The sequence below is a fragment of the Epinephelus lanceolatus genome, chromosome 24, assembly GCF_041903045.1.
Source record: "Epinephelus lanceolatus isolate andai-2023 chromosome 24, ASM4190304v1, whole genome shotgun sequence".
Lineage (NCBI taxonomy): Eukaryota > Metazoa > Chordata > Actinopteri > Perciformes > Serranidae > Epinephelus > Epinephelus lanceolatus.
In genome coordinates, this window is record NC_135757.1 from 11,863,587 (window position 1) to 11,876,181 (window position 12,595).

Here is a 12,595-nt window from a genome sequence, read left to right on the forward strand (position 1 = left end):
GCCATCCTGCACTCAAGGAAAGCGAAAAAGATCTTCGGTGATGCTGTCAGTAAATCACTGGAATAGTCCACTCTCATCTGAGTAGATCAATGGCTTTTAAATCACATGTTCGTAACCCTCCTGTGCGTGAACACAGTGTCCTTTGCACAAAGGAAAAAGAAGTAATTTCCCTCATTTTCTTGCCACAGAGGATGTGCTCATCCTCCAGACATAATGCCTCGCTTCTTGCCTTATTTAGCAGGGGAACTCATTTGTTTATATTTGGATCACATGTCAAAGCCTTAATTATCTCTACTGGTAGTTGTAAGCAGTGCTTATGTTCAATAATTAATCACAACAAGCCTGTCCTTAATGCGGCAAGCTAATTAATCACAATAACCATGTCATGTTTGACGTCCTGGAGTTTAACCAGCGCCAGGATATTGTGAGTGTCTTTACTCGTGTTCCCTTGTCTCCTCTCCTCTCCCAGCGTCTGCCTGTCCTCCTCAGAGGCTCAGAAGGAGGCAGTCACCAACGACAACAGCACGGTTTTCACCCAGATCCTGGACGGGCTCCTTGAGGGTTATGACAACAGGCTGCGGCCAGGGCTTGGAGGTTTGCTGGGGATCTTATTTCTCATTTTAGCGCCTTTTATTTGAAAGCACCACTTACATTGTAACATCATGATGCTGACGTGATAACCTAACCTGTTAACCTGGACTCTACCATGGGAGACCCCATTTCCTGATGCAATTACATGCACTGATTCATGGGAAACTGCTGTGAGACTGGCAGATAACATGGGTAGAAACTGTGTGAGCGCACATGGAATTTTGCCCCCTTGTCGGCTCAGGTGAAGGCACACACATGTCAGATGCTGTGGCGAGGATTATAAACGCTTTCCTTGTACACCGCCATGGTAAGGAGAGTGAATCAATCAGGCTGTCTGAATTCAGTGTGCTGTGGTGTTTCATTCACGCTCTTCACCCTGGCAACAGGCGATAACCTTGAGAGCCCACAAATTGCCATTCAAAGATGGAGATTTCTTTTTTTTTCTTTTCGAAGGCCCCGCTGAAATAAAAGCTTTTCATGTTCACCACCCCTACCTCCCCGTTCTCTAATGGCGTGGCACTTACTGCATTTATTCCACTGATTTCCCCACCAGCTCTTAAATCCGTCCTTGTGACACCGGTCCTCACTTCAGTTTGTTTCCCATGTACATACAGCACTCGTCCCATAATGGGAAGAAACCCGGCTTTTTCATGCCGAACGCGTGATGTGTCATGGCACAAGCCTGCTCTCACATCCTGGTAACGGTTGCTACCCTTGACAAGAGGGCCTATAAATACATACCAGAAAAACATCCAGGCCTTCGTTCAGCATTCAACAAGCTGCTCTCCACCAGTGTGCCCAAACCAGGCTCACCATGAGATTTATATGCATGGCAGAGATTTTGTTGGTTTTACTGATACAAACGAAGATGAAATAATGTGCTACCTTTTTTTACATCATCTTCAGAGGAAATGCATTGTGAGAGACGTTATGGAAATGTCTGGATTGATATGAATACTGATATGAATCCCACCAGCCAACCCATGTGGTGATCAAAGAAACTTGGGGGTTATTCTTTCGCTGCCGTTCAACTGACACAGGTTTTTAAATGCTGGTGTTAATGCTCAATGCTCAGACTACTGGCATGCTCTAAAAGTCATAAGCAGCCAGTTTTCTGTTAGAAATTGATATTTATCAATGTGTAAATGCCTCTGAAACCAGAGCTCCAGCTACTAATCAACTAGTGGCTTGACAGAAACTAAATCAGCAACTATTCTGATAATCGAATAATTGTTTATGTAATTTTTCAAGCAAAAAAAAAAACGTCAAAATTGTCTACTTTGATGTGATTTTTGGGGTTTTTTGTCACTGTTTTGGGCTGTTGGTCACACACATCAGGATTTCAAGGCATCACCTCGGACATTTTCCACCATTTTCTGACATGTAGACCACAAATGAAACTCCAAAATACAGAATATATGCAGTAAATATATAGTAAATGTGATTTTACACCAGTTTTAACAGATGTTTTATGTGGCTGTGGTTCAAATATTAGGGGAAGACACTGACCAATATCAAGGGTGTAGCTTGAAACAGGAGGTTTGAGGTTCCTCCTCCGTTAAACTTTGAGCATCAAACACTCACTTTCCTGCATCCTGGTGAAATTTTCTGCACCAGTTTGTGTCTTTGCTGCTTCAATTTGTTGTGCAACGTTCACTGCTACTTTTAATGGGGGGGAAAATGCATTGTGCTGGATACTGAAGGGGCTGTGTCCCCTGCGTCCCCCCTAAAAATCTCCACCTATGCCAATATGGATCTTATATTTTTGTCCATTTCAAAGTGAGTTGAATTTCAATGCTTTTCATTGCTTTTTTGTGACCTCTCCACCCCTCACACACTCTCACCTGCGCTCTCTCAACAGAGAACGTCACAGAGATCAAGACGAATATATTCGTCACCAGCTTCGGCCCGGTGTCTGACACAGAGATGGTGAGTTCATCTGCAGCAAACACCGCACACACGCGGACAAAATGATTGGCTGAGCTCGACAAACACACACACACACACACACACACGTCTCCAAAGCCCACCCAGTAGGTATTTATAGATGGAAAACATGTATTTACATTTCATGAGACTGACATCACTGCTCACGCTGTTCCCCTGGAAGGACATTCGAAGATGGTTTCTTGTAAATGAGGCCGAATGAATGTGGATGACTTAAACATTTAAGATTTAATGCAATGTGGCCGGTATATTCCAACTTGTTCCAACTGATTCATCCCTTTATTAATCCATTCTCTTATGAACTATATGGTTCCAGTTGGATAGCAAAATGCATTAAATCTCCTCTTTCATTAAATCCTCTATTACACCCTGCCATATCCCTGGCACACTTTGACACAGCAGTTGCCACTTCCCTATAATTGACTTGAAAAAAGGTATTGACAAGGGCGCGTGATTGATTAATGAAATGTGGCAAGAGACTTGAATGGTTTGCGGTCCACAGAAGCTCATATGTCAGCCTGCTAACAGTGTCATTATTCTGTGGGATGGAGTATTTGTTTCTTGTTCGTTTGTTGGTGTTGTTTTTTGAGCTCGGGGTGGGTCGATATTTCACACATGAGCAAATTTATGATGGATTTCTTCGCCGCAGTGTTTGATCACCATAACTGCAAAGTCTTAGTGGATTTATGAAGTCATAAAGGAGGAGCTGCTGTCACAGTAAGCACAATGCTGGAGCGTTTTCTGCTGATTGACAATTGAGTGTAAAGAGTTAGCTTTTCTGTCTTAATGGATGTATTTGTAACTCTGAAGTGTGACAAGAAAATGCCACAATTAAGGAAGGATTTGGTGTAAAAGTACCCAAATCTTATGAGTCTATATAAGAACATGACGCGGCAACAGGCAACTTTAAATTCTAGTTTAGGGTAAATACACACCAGACACAACACTCTGAAACTTGAGAGTGAAACAGACACAGTGAACCCTCCATCCAGAGGAAGATCTTTTGCCTTCGGCACCCCCTCAGCATGTTTGGGATGAAATGATCAGAGATCAGAGAGATTGGTAAACATGGGAGCAGAGTGCAGCACATTACATGGCTCTCGCTACTTTCTCTCATAGTTCTCGCCTTTTCCAGCAGAACTCTCCGCAACCTTTTCTTTTGCTCTCGTCACAGGAATACACAATTGATGTCTTCTTCCGTCAGAGCTGGAAGGACGAGCGTCTGTGCTTCAAAGGGCCCATGGAGATGCTGCCGTTAAACAACCTGCTGGCCAGCAACATCTGGACCCCGGATACCTTCTTCCTTAACGGCAAGAAGTCTATCGCTCATAACATGACCACGCCCAACAAGCTGCTGAGGCTGCAGGATGACGGCACTTTGCTCTACACTATGAGGTAAGTATCCATATGAACATGTTTGCCTTCTACATTTAAAAACACTGTGAGTAATAATAAACTTCTTCCAGTCCAAGGTTGGTGGCACTTATTGCATTTATAGATTTCATCAATTCAAAATATGTTGCTCACCACAGAGAGGTACATCTGCACTTTACTGTGGTTCGCGGTACAGTGTTTCTATGCCTGCATTGAGTCTCAGAATCCTTAAATCAGATGGAGGACACCTCCCATTTACGTGTGCTGCGGCTTTTATAGGAGGTTAGCGAAGGGAGGGTTTTTAAGAGTACATGGAAACGAAGAAAAAACAGCTAGCAAGGCCAACATAATTCACAATACAGCTGGAACTGTGAGTCACACACAGACAGAGGGCTTCTATCACTGTAGTTTCTCTCAGACTGCAGGAGAATAGTGTCACCAAGTGGCCAATCGCAGGCATTTGATCTCTCCTGGAAAAGTCTGTATTACAGTAAAAGTGAAGTAAATAGCAAATATTTCTGTAAAATTTTGCATTTCTTCTAATTCTTTTAGTTTAGTTTAGCTCATATTGAGACTTTTATGAGACAGTATGAAATATGATGACATGAGATGATAAGATATGGATAAATATAGAAGTAAAAAATAAGAATAAATACAACAAGTAGTATAGGAGCAGCAGTAAAAATATTAACTTTACAAGCGCAATTAAAGACAGAGTTAGGGAGTAAAGTGACACTGTATGATTAACAGCCATGAGTCTGGTGTTAGGTTAACAGCGTACACCAGAATAATATGAGCTGTCTTTACAGTAGAAAGACAAAAATACTTAACAGAGATCAAGGCTGTAGCATTAGCTTTTGCTCAAGAGGTAGAAAACTTACAACTATATACAATAAACGGCCCTGCTGGACCATTATGTAACGTGAGCTTGTCTGTTTTGACACAAAAATACAATATGGTGGCCAGATGGTGACAAACAATCTTGTAATGAAGTTGAACAGTACACTAAAATATGTTTCTAAACACATTTGAGGAGAGAGGTAGGTAACGTTGTGACAGAATCTTGGTTGGTTGGATGTATCAGCTTCTGTTTAACAATACAGGGAAAAGTATGGTGCCCACTTCCTGTTCACTAACTCTCATATTACAGCTAAACAGTGCACTAAAACGTTTCTGAAAAACATTTTAGGTGAGAAAAGGCAATACAGTAACAATAATGCTCCTGCTGGTGCATTATGTAATGTGAGCTTGTCCTTTTTGACACAAAAATACAATATGGTGGCCAGATGGTGATAAAACAATCTTGTATTGAAGTTAAACAGTACACTAAAATATGTTTATAAACACATTTTAGGAGAGAGATAGATAACGTAGTGATGGACTCTTGGTTGGTTGGTTGGTTGGTTGGTTGTATCAGCCTCTGTGTAAAAATACAGGAAACAGTATGGTGGCCACTTCCTGTACACTAACTCTTATATTACAGCTATACAGTGCACTAAAATGTTTCTAGAAAACATTATAGGTGAGAAAAGGCAATACAGTAACCATAATGCTCCTGCTGGTGCTTTATGTAATGAGAGCTCACCCGTTTTGACACAAAAATACAGTATGGTGGCCAGATGGTGACAAACAATCTTGTTTTGAAGTTAAACAGTACACTAAAATTTGTTCCTAAACACAGTTGAGAAGAGAGATAGGTAAAGTAGTGACAGAATCTTGGTTGGTTGGTTTTATTAGCCTCTGTTTAACAATACAGGAAACAGTATGGTGGCCACTTCCTGTACACAAATTCTCATATCACAGCTAAACAGTGCACTAAACTAACAGCTAAACAGTGCACTAAAAACCTGAAAAACCTTTTCAATCAGCCTCTGTTTAACAATACAGGAAACAGTATGGTGCCCACTTCCTGTTCACACACTCTCATATTACAGCTAAACAGTGCACTAAACGTTTCTGAAAAACATTATAGGTGAGAAATAGACAAAACAGTAACAAAATCTTGGTTTATTTGATCAGCGCTGTGTAGTTTTACAGTTTGATCAGAGTTCGGTCACTTCTAAACTCTTTCCATTGGTGGTGGCAGTTGACGTACAAAAATCAGGAAGTATATTCTGTAGTTTAAGATGGATTTTTGCTGGATGATCTGGCGCTGGTCCAATGGAGGGAAGTTTACCACACTTTAGTTATACAAAGTACCCCATTGTTATGCTACAAAGTTAGTTGGAAATCAGCAAAGTATTTCTTTACGTGATGAGACTTAGTGTTGTCTGTATTAATATAACAAAAAAATATGATTGCGGTATGGGATAAGGTGCAATGTAATAGTAATAATCTAGTAAAATAATGTAACATAATATGGTACAGCAGTATAACAGAATATCAAATGCAATATAGTATGTATATAATATCATATGGTAAACATGAACACCAGAGGGAAGTGTCTCTTTAAATGTTGGTTTTGAGGAAAAAAAACTTCAGGGGGAGATCATCCATTATGAAAAGCAGCCTCATTGTGAACTACAGTTTTTGGCAGCAGTGTCGTGGTAAATTGGGGAAAAAGGAAAGAAACAGGCCGACAACCAGATGGTGATCACTATGAATTAAACAACCAGTGTTTACAACTTCAAAACTTTAAAGGGGAACTACACCCATTGTCAAAATTCATATATTTTAGTCCTTTGGTCTAAGACAGTTCAAAAATATTACTAGAGTGATAAAACTGTCGTAGGGTATACGGTCTGTATACTCACTGCGACTCACTGCGACCTTTGCACCAGAGAATTAGAATAATTCTGTGCTTATCCTCAGGAGTTACTGTAGCTGCAGGACTTAAGAGTGACTGTATCACGGATGAGAGCACTCTATCTGATACCAGTGCCACCCACAGGGAGAATCATGCTGGATGGAGGACAGATTATCCATATGCAACCACCCTGACATATATACATATCTAAATATGGGCGTATTTATAGTCACTGACTTGTCGCATGCGTCTGACGCACACATAAACACACTCTGCGGGTGTCAAGCATGTTGTCTGTACTAATCAGTTATAATGACGCTCAACTTTGACCTCAGGGCTTAACAAGTGAGGGATCGCATGTATGTGTGCACGTTCATTTTATGGAAATCTGTGCCTGTGTCCGAATGCAAACATGTACACATGAGTGTGCATGAGAGAGAGTCCCTAATCTAAAAATGGCATCAGATTCCAGTTGAAAGGAAGCAGCAGTAGGTTGCTTTTAATCGTCTAATTGTTACAGTGCCGCGCTTGTCATTACCAGCGGAGCTTAACCACAGGCATCACTGATTTTATTTCCCGCATAAACACACACAAACACACACATTCACACGGGCCATCTGGGCACTTGCAGGTTACAGCAAACTCAACAACAGCTTTTTTTGCTTCTCTATATGCCTGTTTGCATTATATGTTGTTCTGTTTTTAAGGGTTTTATCAGAGTAATGCAATAGTTGATTTTTTTTTTTTTAAGCAAAAATCTAATTTAAATCTAATTTCCTAACATAACTGGAGTTACATATAATATTTACTCTTAAGTACAGCAACGATTTATTTGCCAAAAAAACTGCTGTTGCTATTTTTACATTCTTATTATTATCATTATTATTATTATTGAAATAATTTATTTATTTATTTGTTATTTATTTATTTATTTTTCAAGTTCAAAAAATAAAATAAATTAAAAATAAAATAAAAATTAGAATAAAATAATAATAAGAAGAAGAAGATAAATTAGAAATAAATTAGAAATTAAATTACATTAAATTAAATTGAATTGAATTAAATTAAGATCTGCACAAAGCAAACAGAAACACTCATGTGTACTGTAAGCACATACACTTTTTTTCACAGCACTTAGCATTCATAATAAAGAGTATATGGAGTTAAAGCACCACATGTGCCCATCCCCACAGGATTCATCCACACACACACACTTCCAGCACAGATACAATTAAAACATGTACAATCAACCCTTGTAAGCAGAGGCACAGACATACTGTCATGTCACATTACAAACATTAAATCCTCTCCCACACACACCATTTCCGCATCACGTATGGGTGTCCATGAAAGCTCCTCTCTCGTGTCGTTTGAAAAGCATTACTCTGAGGAGGAGCGGCGGGGTTTTATGGAGCAAATTTCTATGCATTTGTCTCCGTGGATAATTCATGAAACACCCCTGTTCACAACCCTCTGCGAGCTTAATGCACACTGAGCTTGATGGTGGCCCATTATAGCCGGATACCAGATAGGCTGCATCGTATACAGCCGGTTGAAGCCTCTATATTGCCACGGAGCGAGCGCACAACACACCATTATCATTAGGTGCAGCTGCCATTCATGCTCACAATGTTCGCCTTCTGTCTAATCATACTGACAATTTGTATGATTTATAATGACAGCTCCGTATTTAACCTTATTTTGACACTTTTAACAGTTCAGTTTTGTGTTTTTCTTCACACCTTTGATATCTTATATAACCCCAGCTCCCAGGAGAGCGATTGTATGTGATACAAGTTAAAACTGTGCTTGTTAGTGTGAAAAGACAGATGGTGCAGCATGGTGGCTCAGTGGTTAATACAGCACAAAGCTGCCCGACTCAAAACTCAGCCCTTTCTCTTTCGTCCCGACGTCCAAGTTCTTCGACTTTTCTGCAAGGTCAGGCATATTGGAAACTTTAGATTTCCCGTGGGCGTGAAGGTGCGTGTGCTGGTCTGTTTCTGGTGTGTTACCCCTTGTGATTTACTGCTCACTCCACACCGGCTGGACACACTCACGAGTCTTATTCTAATCTGCTATTTCACCCCTGATATTTAAATTAAAAATGCAAAGGGACACATAGATTCTGTCATTAAAGGCTCTAATCACAACCCCAAATTAAAAGCCACTATCTTTACAGGCGTCCCTGCCAATGGGGCAAGGCCACATGAATAATTAGAACATGGTATGATCGCCAGCAGCCATGTTCTCATTTATTTATCCCAAAGACACTCTCCCCTCTTGTCCACACACAATCCCTCAGCTGTTTTAGACACAATAATGCAATTGGATAATCCTGCACTGATGTGGAATGCAAGCTGAGCCCCAAAACAGTCGACTCTGTGGGGACCAGAGGTGGCCTCTTATCCCATTTTGCTATGCACCGCTAGCTTTAATGATATAATTGGGGAAACCTCCTGCGGTAGATACATACATGCGGGAGGTTTTGGAGCGTAAAAAAAACATGACCCAGGAGGATTCCACCACATCTTGGTGACACAGTTGTCATTAAGATTATAATATAGTTCACTGAAGGAAAAATAATCTTATACTGTAGCAAACGTTGAAGTATGCCTGAGTGGTGAAAGCAGAAAATAAAGCAATTGCTAAGGAAACATTTAATGTCGTAAACGTGTTTTTGTGCTCTGGTTTCCACACCACTTAATTCTTCTTCCTCCAGCCCATTAAGTTCAGTGAATCCACATCATCATATCACTGTATTACTGTTTATCATCATGCAATGAGCAAAAATACCCAGAAGGGCCTTGATTCAATCTAGGACAGATTGCAACAAAAAAAAGAACAATTATGATGTGTGTGTGTGTGTGTGCTTGATTCACTTAATCATTGCGGTTCTTTCAGGACACTGAGGTACCGTCACGGCGGCTTAAATGATAACGCCACGTCTTGAATGACTGGCAGAAAATTAGATTTGGAAAGCTATTGGCATGCTTTGGATGGACTGAATAAATCTAAATGAAGCAGGAGATAAACGTCACCTCAAGTCCTCCATCTAAATGGTGTCCATAATGAGATACAGCTGAGATTATGTATATCTGAGTAAAATGACTGGCATGAGAGGTTGTTCAAAGGGTCATTTAGAAAAGTTTCCCAATCCTGTACAGAGACAAATAACACATGAGCTGTGTGGCCAGCAGGTGGTAGTATTGCCACTGTGTTGTTGCTGAGAGAGGGAGCTGCTGCACTTGAAACTGCAATCATTTTGCTGCTATGAGAGAAAATCTCTTCGTCTTCGTAAAGCTGCAGCCTTTGATTTGTTTTGGTGCCCTGTAATTTTAGTGATTCAGCAATTGCTGCTGTCCCTGTAATTGCACAGTGCTCTGTATACATTAAGTCAAATGTTAAAAGGTGGTGACTGCTGAAGTGAGACTATACATGGTTAATGAGTACATTATATGTGTGTGTTTTGCATTAGACTGACCATATCAGCAGAATGCCCCATGCAGCTGGAGGATTTCCCCATGGATGCACACGCCTGCCCGCTCAAGTTTGGCAGCTGTGAGTACAATCTCATGTCTGAATTTCTACTTTACATCTTGTTCCTGACTATATAATCCAGCTATTATGATGTACAATGGTGATAAACAGCGCGATGCAATAAGTTCGACGAATCTAAATTTAAAGAACAATAAGGAGCCATTTTTGGCTAATTGATAGAATGCTGCTGCAGAGATTCAGTTGAGAAGTCATTATCTTCTGCAGATTGCTGACTTTGCTCTCCTTATATTAAATCTAAGATTGTCAAGTTCACTTTGAAAGCATTTAGCCACAGTGCAAAGCTGTTGTAACAGTAGCACAAGAGAAGTACAGTCAGCGAAATGACTCAGTAATGGAGCAATAAGCCTGCTAACGCTCAGTGCCAGACCTTGCGCATTCGACAACCCCCCTAGTTCCCAACATGAGGGTCCCGACCCCCACTCAGGGTTGCCAAAGCTCTTTAAGGTCTTCTTGATTTTAAGGGATGTAAGAAAACTCAGCATTCAATTCATTTCTGTGAAGAAATGTCCTTTGTTTAAGTTTAGATTATTATTAAAGATATAAACTTGGAAGAAATCTCATGAGATAAGGGCACAGTGAGGACCTGCCTTCACTCTCTGCTTTAACATACTTGCCCTGCATGAGAAAAGTCTGCAGTTAAAACAACCAAAGCGCTAATAAAGCAATGGCCAAGAGTCAGGGAGAAAAACTGAATTTGTCAATAGAAATAAATATAAGTAGGTATGATTGTTAATTTTTTTTTTAAAATACATGCGATAGTAATGCCCCTAAATTTATCAGGAAGAAAATAATCTGCTCAGATTGCATACAAATCCCTTGTTTTAAACAAATGTCCTGCAGTGTTATGCTTTGAATATAATATGAAATATCCATAATATATGTCACTTAGTCAGGGGTCATCCGTTTACTCAATAATAGAAAAGGGGTCCCTGAAGGAAAAAGGTTGGGAACCACTGCTCTAATGCTCTCAACATACACTCCACCTGAGTCGCCTATAAGAATGCTAACGTTAGCCACCATAAGCTAGACCAAGTACAGATTCGCTGCACAGAACAAGTGAGTCTGTAGCAGCAAAGCCAAAGGAGTGTATATTTAAGAAGGTATACATGCACACTGACTGAGATCAATATACAGAGGAAGTCAGCAACAGGATCTTCACAGGGTAGACCCACCGGAGAGGATTACAAACTAGTCTGGCTCAGATCACTGACATGTGTGGACCTCTGATGTTTCTGATCGAGCACCTTTTTTTTTTTTTTTTTTTACATATTCATGGTCCTCCCTTGCAACGACTATTACAGAACTTTGGACGAGGTCACAGAGAGAAGAGGAGATTAGCGCATGTTCTCCAACACTTAATTAGGCCAATGATCAGAAGGGTTTTCCCCAATGCCTTCTTAACAGGACAGCTTGGCTGTGTGTCCTACCGCTGAGGACATGTATAGAAACTTGAGTGGCCCTCGGGGTATTTAAAGACAGATCTGGCCAAATGCCACACCTCGGGAGCTTCTTGGGCTAAAAGGATGAGGCTCTTATCCCCAGATTTCTGTGAGTCGCGGTCCACCCACACTCAAGGGAAGCACATTTGACTGCAATCCAATTACAGGGGAAGGAGCTGTTGGGCCTGCCTGCGGCAAACTCTAACCTAATCGCCAAGGTGTGATACCCTGCAGGTTAAAAGTGTAAGTGTACAATGAGAATAATGTGTTGATGGCAACACTGCAGTTTCACAAGATGAAGTGTCACAGTAGGGGGAACGTCTCTCTTTTGTTGTTTGTGGCGCTGAGACTGTGCAGTTCTCAGTCTGACCTGACTACCTCCTGATTAAGCCTTTGTCCTCAGGTAACATTACACATCACACTGCTGCAAATGTGCCGGACGTCCACTCTCATTACTACAGCATGATGATATAATGTAATCCAGTCGCCTTAATGATAGTTGGCAACATTCATCTCTGCAAAGCATGGATATGTTACATTTGTACATTATTATGTGGTAGATAGGTAGATAGGACACAGCAATGTCTCAGTAAAGAAATACCTGCTTTTCATGACAAAATACCAACAGGATACACAGTGATGTCTCGGTAAAAACACTTTTTGTGCCACTATCACAACAGGAAATGCAGCGATGTCTCAACAACACACAACTGCTTTTCATTACAAAATCCCAACAGGAAACACAATGACATCTCTGCAAAAAAATAGACGTACTATCCCTGGTGGAAACACAGCAATGAATCTCTAGAAACAACTGGTTTTGTTGTTTGCTGGTCTCAAACAGTGGTCTGCATCTTGGCAGGTATCTCGCCATCCCCTCCACTGCCAGAGACGCTGATATGATACTTATGAGACATGCAAATATAATGTATCTGTGGTT

At 40.7% G+C, this 12,595-nt stretch overlaps 2 protein-coding genes across 3 annotated transcripts in view; one reads left to right on the forward strand and one right to left on the reverse strand.

Annotated features, from left to right (window-relative positions):
* The window catches only part of LOC117249783 (gamma-aminobutyric acid receptor subunit beta-3-like), an 81,702-nt gene that overhangs the window by 58,500 nt on the left and 10,607 nt on the right, over positions 1 to 12,595 (reverse strand). The gene's annotated exons all lie outside the window — the stretch shown is intronic.
* LOC117249785 (gamma-aminobutyric acid receptor subunit alpha-5-like) overlaps positions 1 to 12,595 on the forward strand; it is a 28,343-nt gene that overhangs the window by 1,011 nt on the left and 14,737 nt on the right. The window contains exons 3-6 of the mRNA XM_033615503.2: positions 470 to 594; positions 2,453 to 2,520; positions 3,713 to 3,933; positions 10,134 to 10,216. Of these exons, the coding sequence (XP_033471394.1) occupies positions 470 to 594; positions 2,453 to 2,520; positions 3,713 to 3,933; positions 10,134 to 10,216 (497 nt within the window). The remainder of the gene's footprint in view (positions 1 to 469; positions 595 to 2,452; positions 2,521 to 3,712; positions 3,934 to 10,133; positions 10,217 to 12,595) is intronic.